Raw genomic sequence first — 15,979 nt, 5'->3', positions numbered from 1 at the left:
TGCTGTGCTCTCACAAAGGAAATAATCAATAATGGAGGAACAGCTGCTTTGTTTGCCACACAAGTCCCCGTGCTAAAATTCAACTCGGGCAATAAAAGCACATTTATCCGCCCCAAATGAATTGCAGGCGGCGGGCGCATCACTTTGCCTGCATTAGAAGGTAACACCCCATGACAGGCTGTAATTACCACCGATGACAGACTCAGCTGTAGACAAATAGGAGAGCAGAAGGAATGGCGGCGGGTTGTCGCGCGCGGTCGCGTCGGCGAACGCCACTTCCGAGGTCTGACTCAGCAAATCCACAGGAGGCTCTCTGATTACCTAATTCAGTTTAGGAGATGAATCCGGCCTGTAATTTAATCCTGGGAAGACGCCAGGGAGCGATGCGTCCAGCCTCTGACTTTCGACGCGACCGCAGATCGCAGAGGTGACCCTAACGCCCGCGAAAGATTGCGTTTAAGTGCGTCGTTTAATTAATTACATCGCCAGCACTCGGCTCGTCGCTCAGTGTGGAAATTTTTTAGACACAGCAAATTCCTTTTATGACATCATCATTCATTCTACAAAACAAGTATTTGTTCAGCCTTGTATTTTGTATTCTCTCCCTTCATCCCCCCACACACAACACAGAAATCAGTTCTTTACAAGTGCGATTTTTGACATATTTTCCCAAATGAGGCACGTCGAGAATCGTTTGTGAAAAACACCACTTTGACCTTATCGGAAACATCGCCGTCAAATCCAAAGGTGAAGACAGCGAGTTCAGGGGTGTGTGGGAGGGAAATCCAACGGAGCGGTTGAAGGAAGGACGATCAATAGGAGTCAGTGCACCAATACAAAAGAAAAAAGCTTTGGTAGTTCCTGGATTAATAAAGTGAAAGACAGCTGGTGCTTCAGTGAAGTTCGTTTTGATCGAATGGCTTCTTCCAGTTCATCCCCTGCGTAGAAACGGCGTGACGGCCGACGTCTCAACGTGTCTTTGTTCAAATCAGGACTAAAGGTGCTGATAAAGGTAGATATAAACAGACGGCGTTTTAAGGTGTATATTTATACAGTATTAATCGTATATACACGTGTTTAAATAAAAGTAATTGGGCATCTTTATTAAAGGTGACTTTTTAGGCACTTTAAGGCACTGTTTTTGTGGGAAAAAAGCTTCTAAATCATTAAAAAGTTTCTCTCTCCAAAAAATACAAAAATGTATAAAGCACACAATTTTATTTTAACCTCAACCCTAATTGTGCAAATAATATGGGTTTTTATCTGCTGCATTGAAGACATCTTGTTTGTTGGAGATCAACATAGAAATCAAGCAAGAGGTTCCTTTTATTAGACCCTTTTTTTTTTCTTAACTCCCTCCAAGTAGGTCCCAATCAAACCTCTTCTCCCATGGAATACCCAGAAAAATCACTTATAGGAATTCAAAATGGTACAAAACTACATTTGGGACCCATGGATCCCCTTTTTGATCCGTTACCCAACTGTGAAAACAAACCACCAAAATCTACATTCACATCACGAGCCTCGTCGTTCGTTTGGGTCTATCTGGGACGGAAACGGACGAACAAGTTCACGCCCCATGGGGGAACAATCGGGCGTACATCCCTGATCTGAGACAACGCATTGAAGATGTACCCCGAACCCCCCCCCCCCCCCCCAAAAAAAGAAAAATCCGATCAGCACAACTTGGGCTTGACGATGTGAACGTATACAAAAAATGTCCAACTTCCCTTTTCTCCTACGAGTGCACCAGTTTGAGTCCCTGGCCGGTGTCCAGAACGGCGGGCGGGAACCAGGTTAGCTTACACCTCCTGAAACAGCGCAGGCACACCCGACAGAACCAGAACAGGTTGAGGCCGCAGCACCAGTTGGAGAGGTGCACCATGGGATATGTAGCCTTGGGAAAATGGGTCTTCCAGTGCTTAGCCACGTCGCTCCCGGTGGGCAGGTGGAGCGTGTAGTCGCTCCAGCGTTTGGACACGCCGTATATGGCCGTGAGGCTCCTCCTCCTTTCTGACCACTGGGTGTCGCTGTTCGGGTTGCAGTTGAACTCCACCCACTCCGAGGTGAAGTCCCCGAGGAGGGAGGCTTCCCCATCCTCCGGGTCGCCGCTGACGACGGACAGCTCGGCGCCCTGCACGGCCACAAAGGCGCCATCCACCCGGCGCACCTCCTTCACCCACGGGAGGGAGTTTTCCGTGTCCAGGACGACGATGAGGCGGGAGCAGTGGCCGGCGTTCTTCTCCTTCCATAGCTCCAGGAGGTGGGCCAGGTGGAGGTTCTCGCCTCCTGTAATATAGGAGGTCAGACGGTGAGGCAAGAGCGAGAAAGAAACGAGGAGCGAGGAGCAGTTGGGATCAGAATTTATCGACTTCCTGTTCCTGACATAAATGTCCTTTTGGGATGAAAACAAAGCAAAGCGAGCGACTTTCTCTTTTTTTTTTTGTGTGTGCATGAAGCATCATCTGCAACCTCAGCACGATCGCCTCAGCTGGAAAAAAAACCTGACTTGTCCTTCACAGCTGCTTCTACTATTCCGGATTAGTCGTCTGATTAGTGCAAATCTCCACTGGAGAGGAAGGGAAACGGAAGCGATGGAAAACCGAGTCGATGAAGCGACATCTAGTTTGCAGGGAGAGCCCGATATCTGCTCGATGCTCTTCGGGTATTTGGGATAACTAGCAGGGAAGCCGCTGCACGAGGTGACGGTTGGAGGTTCACGTTTAATCAGCAGCAGCTCAAGACGCCATCAGCATCCTCCTGATTTTTACATCCCGCTTCAAAGTGGTGATGTATTGTAATTGTCAGTGTTTGTTCGTCTTTGTTTATCCGTCTGTTCGTTCGTTAGTCCCCCAAATATCTTCACAACCGTTGCAGATAGAAAAATGAAACAAAAAGCACATTATTTGGGCAGCAAAGGTGATAAAAATGAGATGATGACCATGACCTTGAGAAAACTAGGTCAAGGTCAAATTTAAACTTTTGAACACTCCGGAACCAGATAAGATACAAAGACGAGGCCAGTGTGAGTAAGACTATAAATCAAAGCTACTGCTTTGATCAATGACAGTAGGTCAGAGCACTAGCTTTGACATTTGACCTATGCAAGTAGGTCAGGGTAAGATTTTGAACTCAGGGGTGTCACAAGGGGTTGCAGTCTGTGACTGCGTTGGTTGTTGTGTTTAAATGAAATGATAATAGGATGTCGTTCTCTCACCGGCCAGAGCCCAAGCGCCGGTGCCTTTGTGGGCGTGCCCGCTGTAGAACACCAGATAGGTGTCGTGACGGGGGCCGTCTTGGGTCCGCAGCTCCAAAAAGTTGCGCAGCTTGGTCAGCAGGGCCTCCTGCGTGACGCCGCTGGTGGAGTAGTCGCAGCCGAACGTCTGGATCATGTGGTGGGAGAACAGGCGCTGCACGTTGTTCAGCATGCCTGTGGAGCGCAGGTTCAGCTGCTGAACCAGCTCGGCCGGTAGGAGGCTGGGCTGGCCTTCAGGGCTGGACCAAACACAGAAGAAGGATCGGGTTTGTTGTGTTTTAAAAGAAAATTTTTTCCAGGGAAGTTTGTGGTAGAGATGGAAACGAGCAAACGAAAGATGAATGAGCAGGAAGATGGAAGCCTGACATCTGGCGGGGTGAGATATTAGCATTTGAGAGGAGATTGGGAGGAAAAAGGATGCGGAAGGAGTAGATGTGGGGGTGTTGGAGGTGCTGCTGAAGGAAATGACAGTCGCCTCGGGGATGTAAAGCGAGTGGAGAATGAAAGAAAACGGCGAGAAAAAGGAAAGGAGTGTTTAGAGGAGGAGTGAGCGGGTTGACGGGAACAACGAGAAGCGAGGTTAAGGATGGCTGAGGGCGACGCGATGTGAGAAAGGTGTGTGTGGATGAAATGTGACACGGCTGATGAGTGGATGAAACCACAAAGGACACACACACACACACACACACACACACAGTCAAGGCTAGCAGATCTTGGGCGCAGCCATACATTTCCCATCCGTCTCCAGACTGGTTGTCAGACTCATCCTTCGCTCCTGCTGGCGTCTGTATTACCGACATTATATTAGAAGCTGTCACCCTCATCATCACCTTCATCCTCACTTTGCCAGGAGCGGGTCAAAGTTCACCTTCATCCCGACTCCTCTTCCCGTTCTGTGTAGAATTACATCGACCACGTTACAGAGATACCTTCCTTCCTCCGGTTTCATAACCGCCCTCCGTTGCCCGTTTGTGACCTCAGCTCGTCTCCTTCTGTTTTCCTCCCGCCCCCGCCCAGGCTCTGCCTCGCCCTCCCCCCTCCTCACCCCTATCTCTCTGTAATCTCCCCGTGGGGGCTCTTGTCATTGTGAAAACATGATCTGCAGCCATCAAACAGCCGATTATACACTGCTGCATTCCCATCATGCTCTCGGTCCTCCCCCGCGGGCCCGGCGCGCGCCGCCTCGCATACAGAGCGCCGGCAACATCCCGACAGGACGTGGACCTGCATCCAAAATCACCTGGCGCTTCAAAGCAGAAAGCCTTTATGGATGCTAAAGCTAACTATCAGCTGTGTGTGTGTGTGTGTGTGTGTGTGTGTGTGTGTGTGTGTGTGTGTACAGGAGCTAAAAAGAGCTCAGCCACATCAGATCGCTAATAGCCGATGGATCCGCTGTTGCAGAGGAGGAGACGCTTCAACATGGTCAAAACTGGGCTTTTTAAAAATAAATAAAAACGCTCGGTCGACTGCGAGGGCAGCTAATGGCTAACCGCTCCAGATGAGTCACTTAGCATGCTACGGTGGGAGCACAGCAACCATCCCTTAAGGGCCCAAACATTAGCGGCATGTTTATGCATAGTTATTGGCCTATTTATCCAGTTGGTTTTGCGTTAACTGAGGAGGGAGTTGGAGTGAGAGATCATATTCGCCTCGCCGAGAACGAAGTCTGTCCAGGAGTTTTCATGTGACTATATTACGAGCGAGATCTAGAACAACAGAAACGACATGACTGGAATTCCATTCACCTCTTCAGGGGAGGGGAGAATTTCAGAAAAAGTGACAGCTAATGTGTTGGGGGGGGGGGAAGGCTGCATTCCATTCCACGTGTCGAAGCATCCACAATTCGATCAGGAAAGAGAAGAATGTGGTTAAGCTAGCCGCTACGCCGCTGGGTTACAGCGATGCTAGGTTTTGTCTGTTTTTGCGGCGGTGAATTCTACCCTGAGACGCTGCAGCTGTCAAAACTTTGATATCTGTGAGTTTATTAACCCCGGCGTGAGTGATGGAGGCCTGTTCTGCTCGCAGAGAGAAAGCGTTTATCACTGCTTCATGGGCCGCGGCGGGCGGCGTTCATCGTTTCAGCTGCGGCAGCAGATGCTCAGTGTTGGGAGAAGCTTTTATTTATTTTATTTTTTTTTACTGCTCACGTTGGTCCTCGGCGGCAGACGCAGTCGGAGGTAAATCGGACAAACGTGAGCGGGTTCTTTATGTGATGAAAAAGTGTGGACTCGTGTAAAAAGAAAGGTTGAAATAGAACTTTTTACGATCTTGAGGTTTTGGTTTGGTGGCGTTGAGAGATGTGGCGCTTTAAAAATGTCTTTTGTTGCAGATTCTTCTTGAACTCATTTGATTTTCAATTTTTTTTTTTAATCTACAGCTTTTGAATTTATCTAGTTTGGAAAACACATTGGATTTAAAACTGAGGATATAAGAATATAAAGCGTTTTCCTTGTACATCTGGTATCTCCTCAGCCCAATCACATCTCCATAGCAACAAAATAAAAGACAATAAAAGATTGTGTTAAACAAAGAGGTTGTTGTGGACTCAAATTACCGTTCCTTCTCTTCCGAGTTCAGCATCCTTATGAACTTAACATCTCTGCTGCGTTCCTGTTTGCTAACGATTGGCACTGCGTCTTCCGTGTCTTACCTGCAGTAAGCCGTGGGGACCACCAGGGCGTAGCCGACACAGGTCCCCCCCAGGCAGCTGCCCAACTCGTGGAACAAGCAATGGGCCAGAGACTCCAGAGGCAGCACCACCAGCAGAGCGCTGAGGAAAACGCCGTTGGACGGCTGCAAAAGAACCACCACTTCCTTAATTCATTACGGCCTGTACCTTTAAGAATCCGACCCTATTGATTGGTGGAGACACTTTGCATGAGGCAGCAGATGCTATAATTGTATTTATTGCAAAAATAACCTTATATATGAATTAGACAGCTCTGACTTCCTCAAGCAAAAATGTTTTAATTGACATCAACAATGTGCAGATCTCAAATTAGGACTCAGGCCCTGAGAGACTCTTCCAGGGTAAATGTCTAATAAGGCTAAATAAGTTATTGCTCCTCTTCGTACTAGCAGATAGGGATATTAAAGAGCTAATTAAATTGGTTCCGCATGAGAGCAGGAAGTCCCTGACCTTGGGGAGCGACTAGCGATGACACACCGCCACCGACATCTCTCTCCTGACTTTAAAACGTCTGTTTGTGGTCAAACTTTTCTTTTTCTGGACAAATCCTGACCTACCTGCCAGGAGACGGCTCCTAGAATGACCGTGGACAGGATGCTGAAAAAAACCAGACGTTCGGAAATGAGGCAGAAGTGGCGGATGCCCCTGGAAGCCATGACTTGTTCGAGACTCCGGAGTCTGGATTTCTGGGCTCGCCAGGCTTTCTGACAGTCACTCAGTTTTGTGTGGAAGCCCCACACCGTGATCAAGAGGATCACGTGGCAGATGGACCAGAACAGGCCGAACAAGCAGAAGCCTGGGATCACCAGGTACCACAGCGCCAAGTCCCGAAGCTTTATGAGAGAGGAGAAATGTGAAGTTATCAAAGACGCTCTTTTGTAGACGTTAAAAAGTGTTTTCAAAATGCTGAGCGTACCTTGAAGGACGCCAGGACGAAGAAGGAGACCTCGATTGGAATCAGCGGCAGCATGGACAGCCTCCTCCAGACCTTCCCCATCGTCAGCACCGGCATCCAGCGTTCGCTCGACCCCAACCCGCTGAAGTACACGTCCAACACGGGCTCGCACAGCAGCCTGCCGAGGTAGCAGCCCAAGGCGTAAGGGTTAGCCGTGATCTCTAATGCCTTGAAGAGCACCAGAGAGGTGATCAAGGAAAAGCTGGCCAGGTTGGGTAGAGATAGAAGCGATTTCATCCTCAGGTCCACAATGAGAGCCCCAAGGGCCACCGTCAAGCCTATGATGGCCACTGATTGATAAAGATGCATGGTGAGGCTGGCGACGGAAAGTCCAAGCAGCTCCAGCAGCTCAGACGATCTGAGCAAGGTGGGTTTGTAACGGACGGAGCGACATATTCGCTCCGTCAGCGCCCAGACAGTTTTCAGGAGCACGCTGGCTGACAGAAGGTAGTTGCTGACCATCTCCTTGACATTTAAATCCAAAGCGGGGCTGTTGAGGAAGCACAGAAGGCCGAGCAGGAAGCCGCACCACAGGTGGAACAAACTGAAACTGGCCTTCTGCATGGAGAAGTAGTAATAGAGGATGCTGGCGATCCCCAGGATGAAGAGCCCCAGGATGAAGATGACGAGGATCATGGGTTCGTTCGTCACCTCCCAGCGGACGTACATGCCCACGCACACCGCCACCAGGAGGTTGACGCTGGACAGGTAACCCAGGCAACGCACCGACGTAAACACGTCCGACGCTTTGGGACGATGTGCTGTCAAGGCCTCTTCCTCTTCCTCAAGCGCCATCGCTGATTGGGGGAGAACTTATCCAAAAACAGGTTGAAATGCGGTCACTTCCGACCGGTGATTTCGTCTGGGATCGAGCAGAAAGGCGGGAAATGGACGACTGTGTCTGTCAAGAACATTCTCCACAAATCAAGCCCTGTAAACGATTAAAAAGAACGATGTTAACGTGAGTTAATCAGTCTCAGTTTCCAAAAGCAGTCAATCATCAACTACAGGGAGGCGGAGCCCACGCTGTTCATGACGAAGGTACATGATCATACTTATACGTAATCATACAGAAATTATAATTATAATCATACAGTTGTTAAAGCGAATGGCATCAGTGAGGGCACCATTAATACAGAATGGGCCTGAATTTAATTAAGAATAAGGTTTATAAATCTAAAAATGAATTATCTTGTCTTTTTTTCTGTATAGAGTTGCATATATTCTAAATACATCGCACTAATTTAATTACAAGTTTACAACATGTATTGATTTTTTTTTTAAATTTATTTATTTTTTAATCTTTAAAAGTTCGTGTTCGGAGGTCAAAGTTCAGACTGTTCGTGGACGCCTAATGTGACTTTCGTCGAAAATTCTAAACAAATTCATCGCATTCCAACCATTAAAAAAAAAATACAACTGGAAGCTGCAACGGTTTTAATGAAATAAAACAATATTTTGCAAGATTAATTGAAATGATATAGTTGAATAAAACGTCGTTAGAATCTACAAGAATCACCGGTAGTCATGGTCAGTTTGTGACGATGTGGCAGAGTAGCCGGAAAGTTTGCTAACCTACTTAGCCTCTCCGGTGACTGTTCGCTCCCAGTTCGCCGAGTCGCTATTCCATATTTAAATATTTTCTTTTTAACTATAAAAAGAACAGATCTCTCACTTTTTTATATCTACTGAAGACGAGTGACGTTTTAATTAGCTGCAGCTAAGGTGTCAAAACGCTGCTTACATGTTTGTTTGGTTGTCAGGAACGTGACGCTTCCGGGTTTCAGAAAGTACGGCGTCCACAAAGTGTCAAAATACACAAAGATTCGCGTTTCAGGCAGAAACAGGAAAAGGCATGAAAACACGATTTAACATAAAAGAGGAGGAACTAATGATGGTTTCGAAGACTGGCTGAGCATTAAAGACAAATCAAGTTAATTCTAAATATTTATTAATATCCTTGAGCTATTTCACAACATTATATCTGCGCAGGGCTTAGCGTTATTTATTTGTACTATAATAACTAATACGTATTTGTGAAATTATCTTTGGATTTACATAAGTTAAAGTTACATTATATACATTACATTACATGACATCTTGTTTAAATAATACATTTTTATGAAATTTAAAATGCAAAAACGAATTTGTGCTTAAAAATTAAATTTTTCCCATTTAAAAATTGTATTATTATATCAATTTGTCATTTGCCATCCTCAAGTATCACAAGCTGTACATCTCATATTTTTATTTCATGCATGATGTTTAATTTTTTTTATTTGAATATTGAAATTATTTACAGCTGTTTATTTTCTCAGTTGTGTGTGACTCAAATGAATACATCAAACATTTGATTCCGAGGAGTTAAGGAGAAAGTTTAAATATGTGGATTTACTTTTATAATATCAGAATATCATAGTGTCCACGATACACTTTAACGAGATAAATGGATCAAAATTCATGTTTTAATCTTATTTGTTATATCATGGGCTATTTATACATCTGAAAGGCCTTTTCCTTGCTCTGATCCTGCAACCTGAACGAGAGTCAATCCTTGTAATGGGCTTTGCAGACCAAGATAAACCCATTGGCCTATAGCATAAGAAGCATATTTACTGCATTGCTGAGGAGAAGCCTGTTAAATGGTTTTTTCAGGTTTCTACTGGTGCAATGAGATAAATTTAACAATCGCGGAACATCAAGAAGAAGGCTTACTCAATACCCCGAAGATATAGGAAAAGCAAGCCAATGCATGCATGTGTGTGCATTTTTTTCATGCCTGTTTTCTTTCCTTATTGTGTTTGCTGCTTTGATCGGTGCAACACGGCACAACTGGGAGCGAGCAACTGGAGCCCCCTCGGCTGCTTAAATATACAGCCCTCATTTCATACAGTGTTTACGGCTGAGATGAGGATGTAAACGCCAAAATGTTGGAGAAATAAATTTTACACAAGCAGAAAAATTCAAGTCTTCTCACTGAACAATGCTTCCAGTGCACTTTTTTTTTCTACACACTGCTGTTAGAGAATAATATTCATCACACATAACCTTGACGCTGTGGTGAAAAATAATGCTGCAACTCAAATCAAATCCAGTGATGTTTTATATCAAAAGGTAGTTTTGAATTCAGGAGTGAAAGGAAACCAACCCAGTGACACCAGCGACTAGTGAGCGTATTTAAAAAACGATGCCATAGAGAATATTTGTGATTTAAAACCGTCCACCTCTGAGACAACAGCATCAATTCCCTCTTTTGCGATGCAGCCATTGAAGTCTGCATGACTGTAACGCTTAAAAAAAGAATAGGTTGGACGCTAATCCAACCCTTTTTGTAAACTGTGCAGTATTACAGTTCAGCGCGGTGCACCAAGGCTAAGAAAACATCCATTTAACTGTGAGGAATGGCCAGAAATTTCAACTCGATTCACACAAAGATGCCTACATAAGCTCGACCGCTAACACACCACAAGTAAAATCGTCTCCTGTGAAGATACGGCAGCTACTTAGAAAAAGCCTTGACAACCAAGAGACCATTAGAACTTCTGTTAATTCTTTCCGACATTTGCTTCTTCTTTTTTTTTTTTTTTTTGCAGGGATAAAGAACAAGATAAGTAATGCAATGAAGAAGCCACATCATTTATTTAATTAGAGCCTCAGCGTGGCATTCATGTATAATTAAAGAATCCAGTGATCAAATAATTTCCCAAAACTGTGGCTTGTGTGTGCAGCAACGGAATAATGAGCCGTCACCAGAAGAAGGGCTGAAGGCTTTGAGAACGGATGCAGCAGATATGTTAGAATGTCTGGAAGGTTAAGGCAACTAAATATTTCAAAAAGAATACCTGATACATGCAGAGAGATGGGGAGAAAGAGCGTACTACGTTTAAAAAGCGGAGGTTACATGAGGATAGGAGTGTGGGAGAAAGAGAGAGAGAGAGAGGGATGGGGGAGACTAAAGGTTTGTCTGAATTATGCAGAGGCTACCTTCATTCTCATGTCGGACGCACATTCGCCTGCGCAAGTCGAGCGAATTCAAACACACGCGGAAAAGCATGGACAGACTACCCTAAGCCTGGATATGAATATTTACTTACGTTTGTGTTTTATTAACAATCAGTATTCTCTATTCTGCACGGTAGTCTTCAATAAAGCTGCCATCAACGTCTGAGATAGGAAGCGAATTATAGATTCCACTGTGAAGGTGAAATGCTACGCAAACATCCAGCAGCATACCGACCCCCTCGACGGCCTTCATTTTTGCTTCATTACATAGAGGGCACGGTGTCTCCTGCATTTGTATTAAACGTTGGCATTGGGAGTAAATCATCGCCCAACTGCAAAGAATCCTGGGATTTGAAAAGCCTTTGAAAAGCAGAGGACGGTATCTTCTTTTTGGATTGGGATTTATCCACAAGCCCAGGCTGGAGACACAGCCGTTTAATTACGCCCAGATCTGTGAGCCTTCGTCCTGGTGGCACAGAGTTTGGTTCAGAGGAACTAAGGTAGACCCAATTTAAGATAAAAGAGTCCGACTTGGGGGGGAAAAACCCCCAAAAGGTCGTACAGTACAAGGTGCGCTAGTTCGTTGGCCTCTAGTCATTTGCCAGTCAGTCAGTAGAGCGCATCCTTTCTCACATCCCATATCGGCGCAAGACACACATGGGGGATGGGGTGGGGGTGGTAGGGTTGGCCGCCGGGAGAGGTCTGTTCAATCAGAGTTTCATCTTCATAGAAATCTGTGTGATGGAGTGCTGCACCCAAAGTGGGTGTTAGGAGAGGTAGACGGCATCAAAAGCCTAAATCAAAAGCTGTCGCTGCTCAGTATATCCATCAAGACCGAAATGAATTTTGGAAGGGAGGAAAAAAAAACAACTTGAGTTGAGTTAGAAGGAAAGGAAAGGTTTAGAAAGACAGGCGACAAAAGGAATAAGCAGATAAAGACGCGAGTCTTGTTGACTTTTGCTTCTTCTTTTGGGAGAACGGTCCTCCTTGTCTTTTCAAAGAGGCCTGAAAGAGACTCTTTGAGGCAACTGTTTGGAAGGTTGCCTCAAAGACTTTCCTACTTGTTGTTCTCTTACAGTATTTATTGCTGCTCTGCAACTTTTTAAATCTCCAACAATGCTCAGAATGGAAGCAAAATCAAGATCTGACATCACTTCCTGCTCGAAAAGGCAAGCCAGAGAGATCTTTTTGCCTCATGTCTTGATTCACGTATCGCAATTTGACACCGGATCACCCAGAACGGTGTAGATATCCCGCTTCTCCATGGATGTGAACTTTGAATATAACGAGGGCAATCACTCATTACCAATCAAATCTCGCCTCTTGCCTGAGATCACTGAGCGAAGCCGCAATAGCTTTCTATTAACCTAACCCGTTCAGTCCCATTGACTCGTGACGATGAAGAGTCTGATTCAATAATTGCGCCGACGAGGGGGAAATTACTTTTGGAATAATTAATCTGTTTGTGCCGCGGTGAGAAATGCGGTACGCTCCCCTAAAGTCGGCGTTGCACCTCCGCCGAATGGATTGCCAACGTCGCCCGCCGATAATGACATTGTTCATTAAACACACATGGTTTCACAAATGAGAGATTTGACTTATCTCCCTCTCGCCGAGGCTTTAATGCGCTCGTGTTGTAATTGTCCTGGATTAGTCAGTGGTTTGTCGAGTGTGAAGACAGTCCACTCGCGCTCGCCTCCCCTCTGCAGATGCCCTCAGGCGAAGATTCGGTCTCTGATTTCCCTCTACCCTTCTCTGTGGTACACCCACACCGGCACAAAGTGGCCTGGTAGAGGAGAGATATGCCAACCAACGGGGCGGCGTTCAGGTGTCTCGCTGTGCCTCCTCAGGTTTGACAAATCAGCATCTGTCGGCCGGTACAACCGGCCCAGAATACCCGCTGATTCCAACCTGGATGGCAGAGATAAAGGAGGAGAGGAAATGGAAATGGTTACCGAGATATAGACCACACAGTTTGTACCGGTGCCTTTCTATTAGTCTTTATTAATAAAACCCAGTTTCGTTGAGTCTTTCTAGTCCATCTCAGTCCAATCTGGTATATCTACCAAAGAATTGGATGAACGTTGGAGATAGACACACGTTTCTTGCATTTGTGCAAATGTTATGAAAGAGCTCGAAACGCTTCATCCACAACAAGTGGAACTCTTTCTGTTCGCCAGCTGGTGATTCACATCCCAGCATGCATCATCTCTTTGTCTGACTCGATCACACTCTCTCTCCTACACTGTGTCACTCATGTTTTTTGTTTTTTTTTAGTCACTCCTCCTCTCACTTAGCATCTCTCTTCAGATCGTTCACTCGCTCTCGTTCTCGCCGTCTTTGATACGGCTTCCGAAAATCTAACAAAGAAAAGATAAGAAGGAGAGGCTCTTAAAATTCGTCTGAATTGTTTTACCTGAGCTGCTGTAGCAGGGGTGGAGTCTGGCCGGGGTTTACACCTCTCACAGTTGGCCGCCGCTAGCGTTAGCAGAGAGATAGTCACATACAAACAAGATTCATCCCTTTTCCAAGGTTGGAAACATGTTATAGGATGTTTAAGATGTTTGCTTGCAGATATTCTTGAGAAATCCCCTCGTGTAGCTGCTATTTAGAAGCAGCAGACAAATATGACTTGACAGATCTTTATGACGGGAAAGTCCGGCCTATGGCGGGATGAGAAGTCCAAGGTGGACTCCTGATAGAGTTTTGTTTTGTGTTTCTTTTAGTTCTTTATCATTGTTTACGTAACTTATATATAATGAATAATACACAGGTAAAGTCTGTATGTCTATTGGTTGATAAAAATATATTTTTTCATTATAATTTAGGTGGTTTGGAGCTCTTTAGAAGGCTGGAACGGATGAAAATGATGGGGAAATTTTGTTTGAGTTGCGAGTTGTTTGACTACCAACTAAATCACGGAATGAGTTAAACTCGTATCTCCAGGTCTTAATGTACGAGGTGGAAGACTGGAACAGGTGCCAAAGATGTAGCCATTAAATTCTGGGGTAGATCTATAGACGTGAACTTTGGATTAGGATTTTAATTGGTTCCCTCCGCCAGCAAATCACTGTTTCGCCATAATGGGATTGTCCAATTCACCGGTGCTCAGACTCAACGGTCACACATTGTTCTTTTATCGACACCCGTGTGATTTTTAGCTAAACCGCTGGTTCGGCAGCACTTCCACCAACGTGCCTTCATATCCTTTTGGCGGCCGATGTGATAAATGACATCTATTTTTTCTTTTTATTGCGGATTTAATCAGATTGCCCAGTTCCAAATGTCAGTGCACTCGGGCTACAAGCCAGACAGAAGTGACTCTGCGTTCCACCTGTGTAATCAGCTCCAGTGCAGCTCAGTCCTTTCTGCTGGAACATCACGTCCCATCAAATCAGTGACAAACTCGGTTATTCAACACGAGACGCTACCGCTGATGTGCATCATTCAATTAGTTCCAATTCTCTAAACAATGCTGGAAAATGACATTAGCGTCTCCGTTTTTTGCTGACAGCTCATTTTTATGTGCACTTCTGTTCCAGAGAGTTAACCATAAGTCCCAGTGCCGAAGATTTAACCTATTTAAATATTTAAAGGAACAGATTTTTTGAAGCTATCAACTGTATGTTCAATTTATATGATGACAAACCTGAGGATAGATTCTAGACTCTGTCAGCTTGTATTTTCTTCCCCAGAGAGGCTGGCAAACATAATTCATCTCGCTTGCAAACTCACAAGAAGGTAAGATTTAGCATTTTACACATCTAAAGCTACACTTGGTCTCAAAATACGACAGAAAGTTAACTTTTGATCACCTCAGAATTCCGGACACGGGCCTGGGTGACATCTCTCAGCAAGATCAATGTAATTTGACTGAAATATAGGCCTAACTGTTCCGAGATATGCATAATTTTCCACATTGCATGCAAACTTATAGAAATCAAGACCAAACAAATAAAAAACCCTGCTGCATGTAGGCTGATATTGCATCATCAATGATCCAGAGGGATGGCTAAATCAGGTAATTAGGCTTGGCAATGGGCGATGGCGTGTAATCATCTCATATGAGGACTTGCGTTTTAGCCAAAGTAGCTAAATTACTAGAAGTGTGCAGCCTGACATAGTAATTAGCTTTTGCAGACAGACATCACTGACTTGTAAACACACTCCATCCTTCCTTTGCACCGTCTCTCCGCCGATTCGGCTCATTTCTGAGATTTAATCCGTGCTTATGTGAATATCAAAAATGCACTCCGTCTTCAATTGAAATCATCAATGCAATTGTAATCTAATTTTGTCTTTAATCGATATCAATAGCATGCATTCGCGAAAAGCACTATATATCCTACGCTAGAGAGCCTCGAACGACCTCCTTTTCCTGCAAACTCCCCTGAGTCACCATCCCCATCATGAAATGTGAAGTGCTCAGATGTGCTGTCAGAGGCGTTTGCGGTGACACAAACGCAAAAAAAATAAAAATAAAAAATGTCCTGAGTCATTCTCTTTCCGAGCCTCGAGTGGCGTTAGTAAAAAAGGGATGCCAATCAGCAGAGGAAGAGAGAGAGGAGAGAGGAAAGAGCTGTCGCCAAGGCAACCCTCCATCCAGAAAGAGCTTTTGTGTAACAGCTGTTGTGATGTTGTGTGATTTAGCATGTGTTCTAGTCACAGTGAGCCTCTCAGGCTAATAAACAAGAGGTGGGGGGAATTTAAAAAAAATAAAATATGGGTATTTTTTGAGTCAGCTGAGAGATCTCTCTTCTTAAACCAGATTAGCATAACGATTGAAAGCGAGCGGGGATTTTGCCGGAGTGTGAGAGAAAGAGAGGGATGAGGATAGGGGGAGTCCGGAACAGATGAAAAGAAATGAATGGAGAAGAAGAAGAAGAAGAAGAAGAAGAACAAAAAAAAAAAAGTATGACGAGCCCTGAAGCTGCGTGAGGATTTATTATCAAGTCCAAACCTCCGCGAGCAAACAGGAAGCTGCCGTTACCTCATGTGCTGCAGGTACTTTGAATATCGAATTTGACTGCAATGCTGACTCGGAGCGTTTGGAATAAAATAAAATAAAAAAACACTA

The 15,979-nt window shown here is 45.0% G+C and overlaps 1 protein-coding gene across 4 annotated transcripts; it reads right to left on the bottom strand.

Moving 5' to 3' along the window:
• Nucleotides 1-535: 535 nt before the first annotated feature.
• tmem168a (transmembrane protein 168a) lies at nucleotides 536-13,408 on the bottom strand. Of its 4 annotated transcripts, none has more exons than XM_068307467.1 (6): nucleotides 13,319-13,408; nucleotides 6,862-7,831; nucleotides 6,503-6,778; nucleotides 5,907-6,049; nucleotides 3,218-3,495; nucleotides 536-2,289 (listed from the first exon to the last, which is right to left on the bottom strand). In XM_068307467.1, exons 2-6 carry the CDS (start codon nucleotides 7,693-7,695, stop codon nucleotides 1,739-1,741), a joined length of 2,082 nt encoding a protein of 693 aa, XP_068163568.1. In that variant the 5' UTR covers nucleotides 7,696-7,831; nucleotides 13,319-13,408; the 3' UTR covers nucleotides 536-1,738. The 4 variants fall into 4 exon arrangements, with proteins under 4 accessions (XP_068163568.1, XP_068163565.1, XP_068163566.1 ...); XM_068307464.1 differs by lacking the exon at nucleotides 13,319-13,408 and adding an exon at nucleotides 8,645-8,698; XM_068307465.1 differs by lacking the exon at nucleotides 13,319-13,408 and adding an exon at nucleotides 8,480-8,672.
• Between the last annotated feature and the right edge of the window lie 2,571 nt (nucleotides 13,409-15,979).

This window comes from Antennarius striatus, chromosome 22 (assembly GCF_040054535.1).
Source record: "Antennarius striatus isolate MH-2024 chromosome 22, ASM4005453v1, whole genome shotgun sequence".
NCBI lineage: Eukaryota > Metazoa > Chordata > Actinopteri > Lophiiformes > Antennariidae > Antennarius > Antennarius striatus.
The sequence above is the reverse complement of the archived record's forward strand: the minus strand, read 5'-3'. Positions and strand labels throughout refer to the sequence as shown.

Coding starts and splice junctions, on each gene's coding strand:
- tmem168a (XM_068307467.1), bottom strand. CDS start 7,695: ATGGCGCTTGAGGAAGAGGAAGAGGCCTTGACAGCACATCGTCCCAAA. Junction 6,050..6,502: donor TAGGAGCCGTCTCCTGGCAG/GTAGGTCAGGAT, acceptor GTTCTTTTGCAG/CCGTCCAACGGCGTTTTCCT. Junction 3,496..5,906: donor GTCCCCACGGCTTACTGCAG/GTAAGACACGGA, acceptor TGTTTGGTCCAG/CCCTGAAGGCCAGCCCAGCC.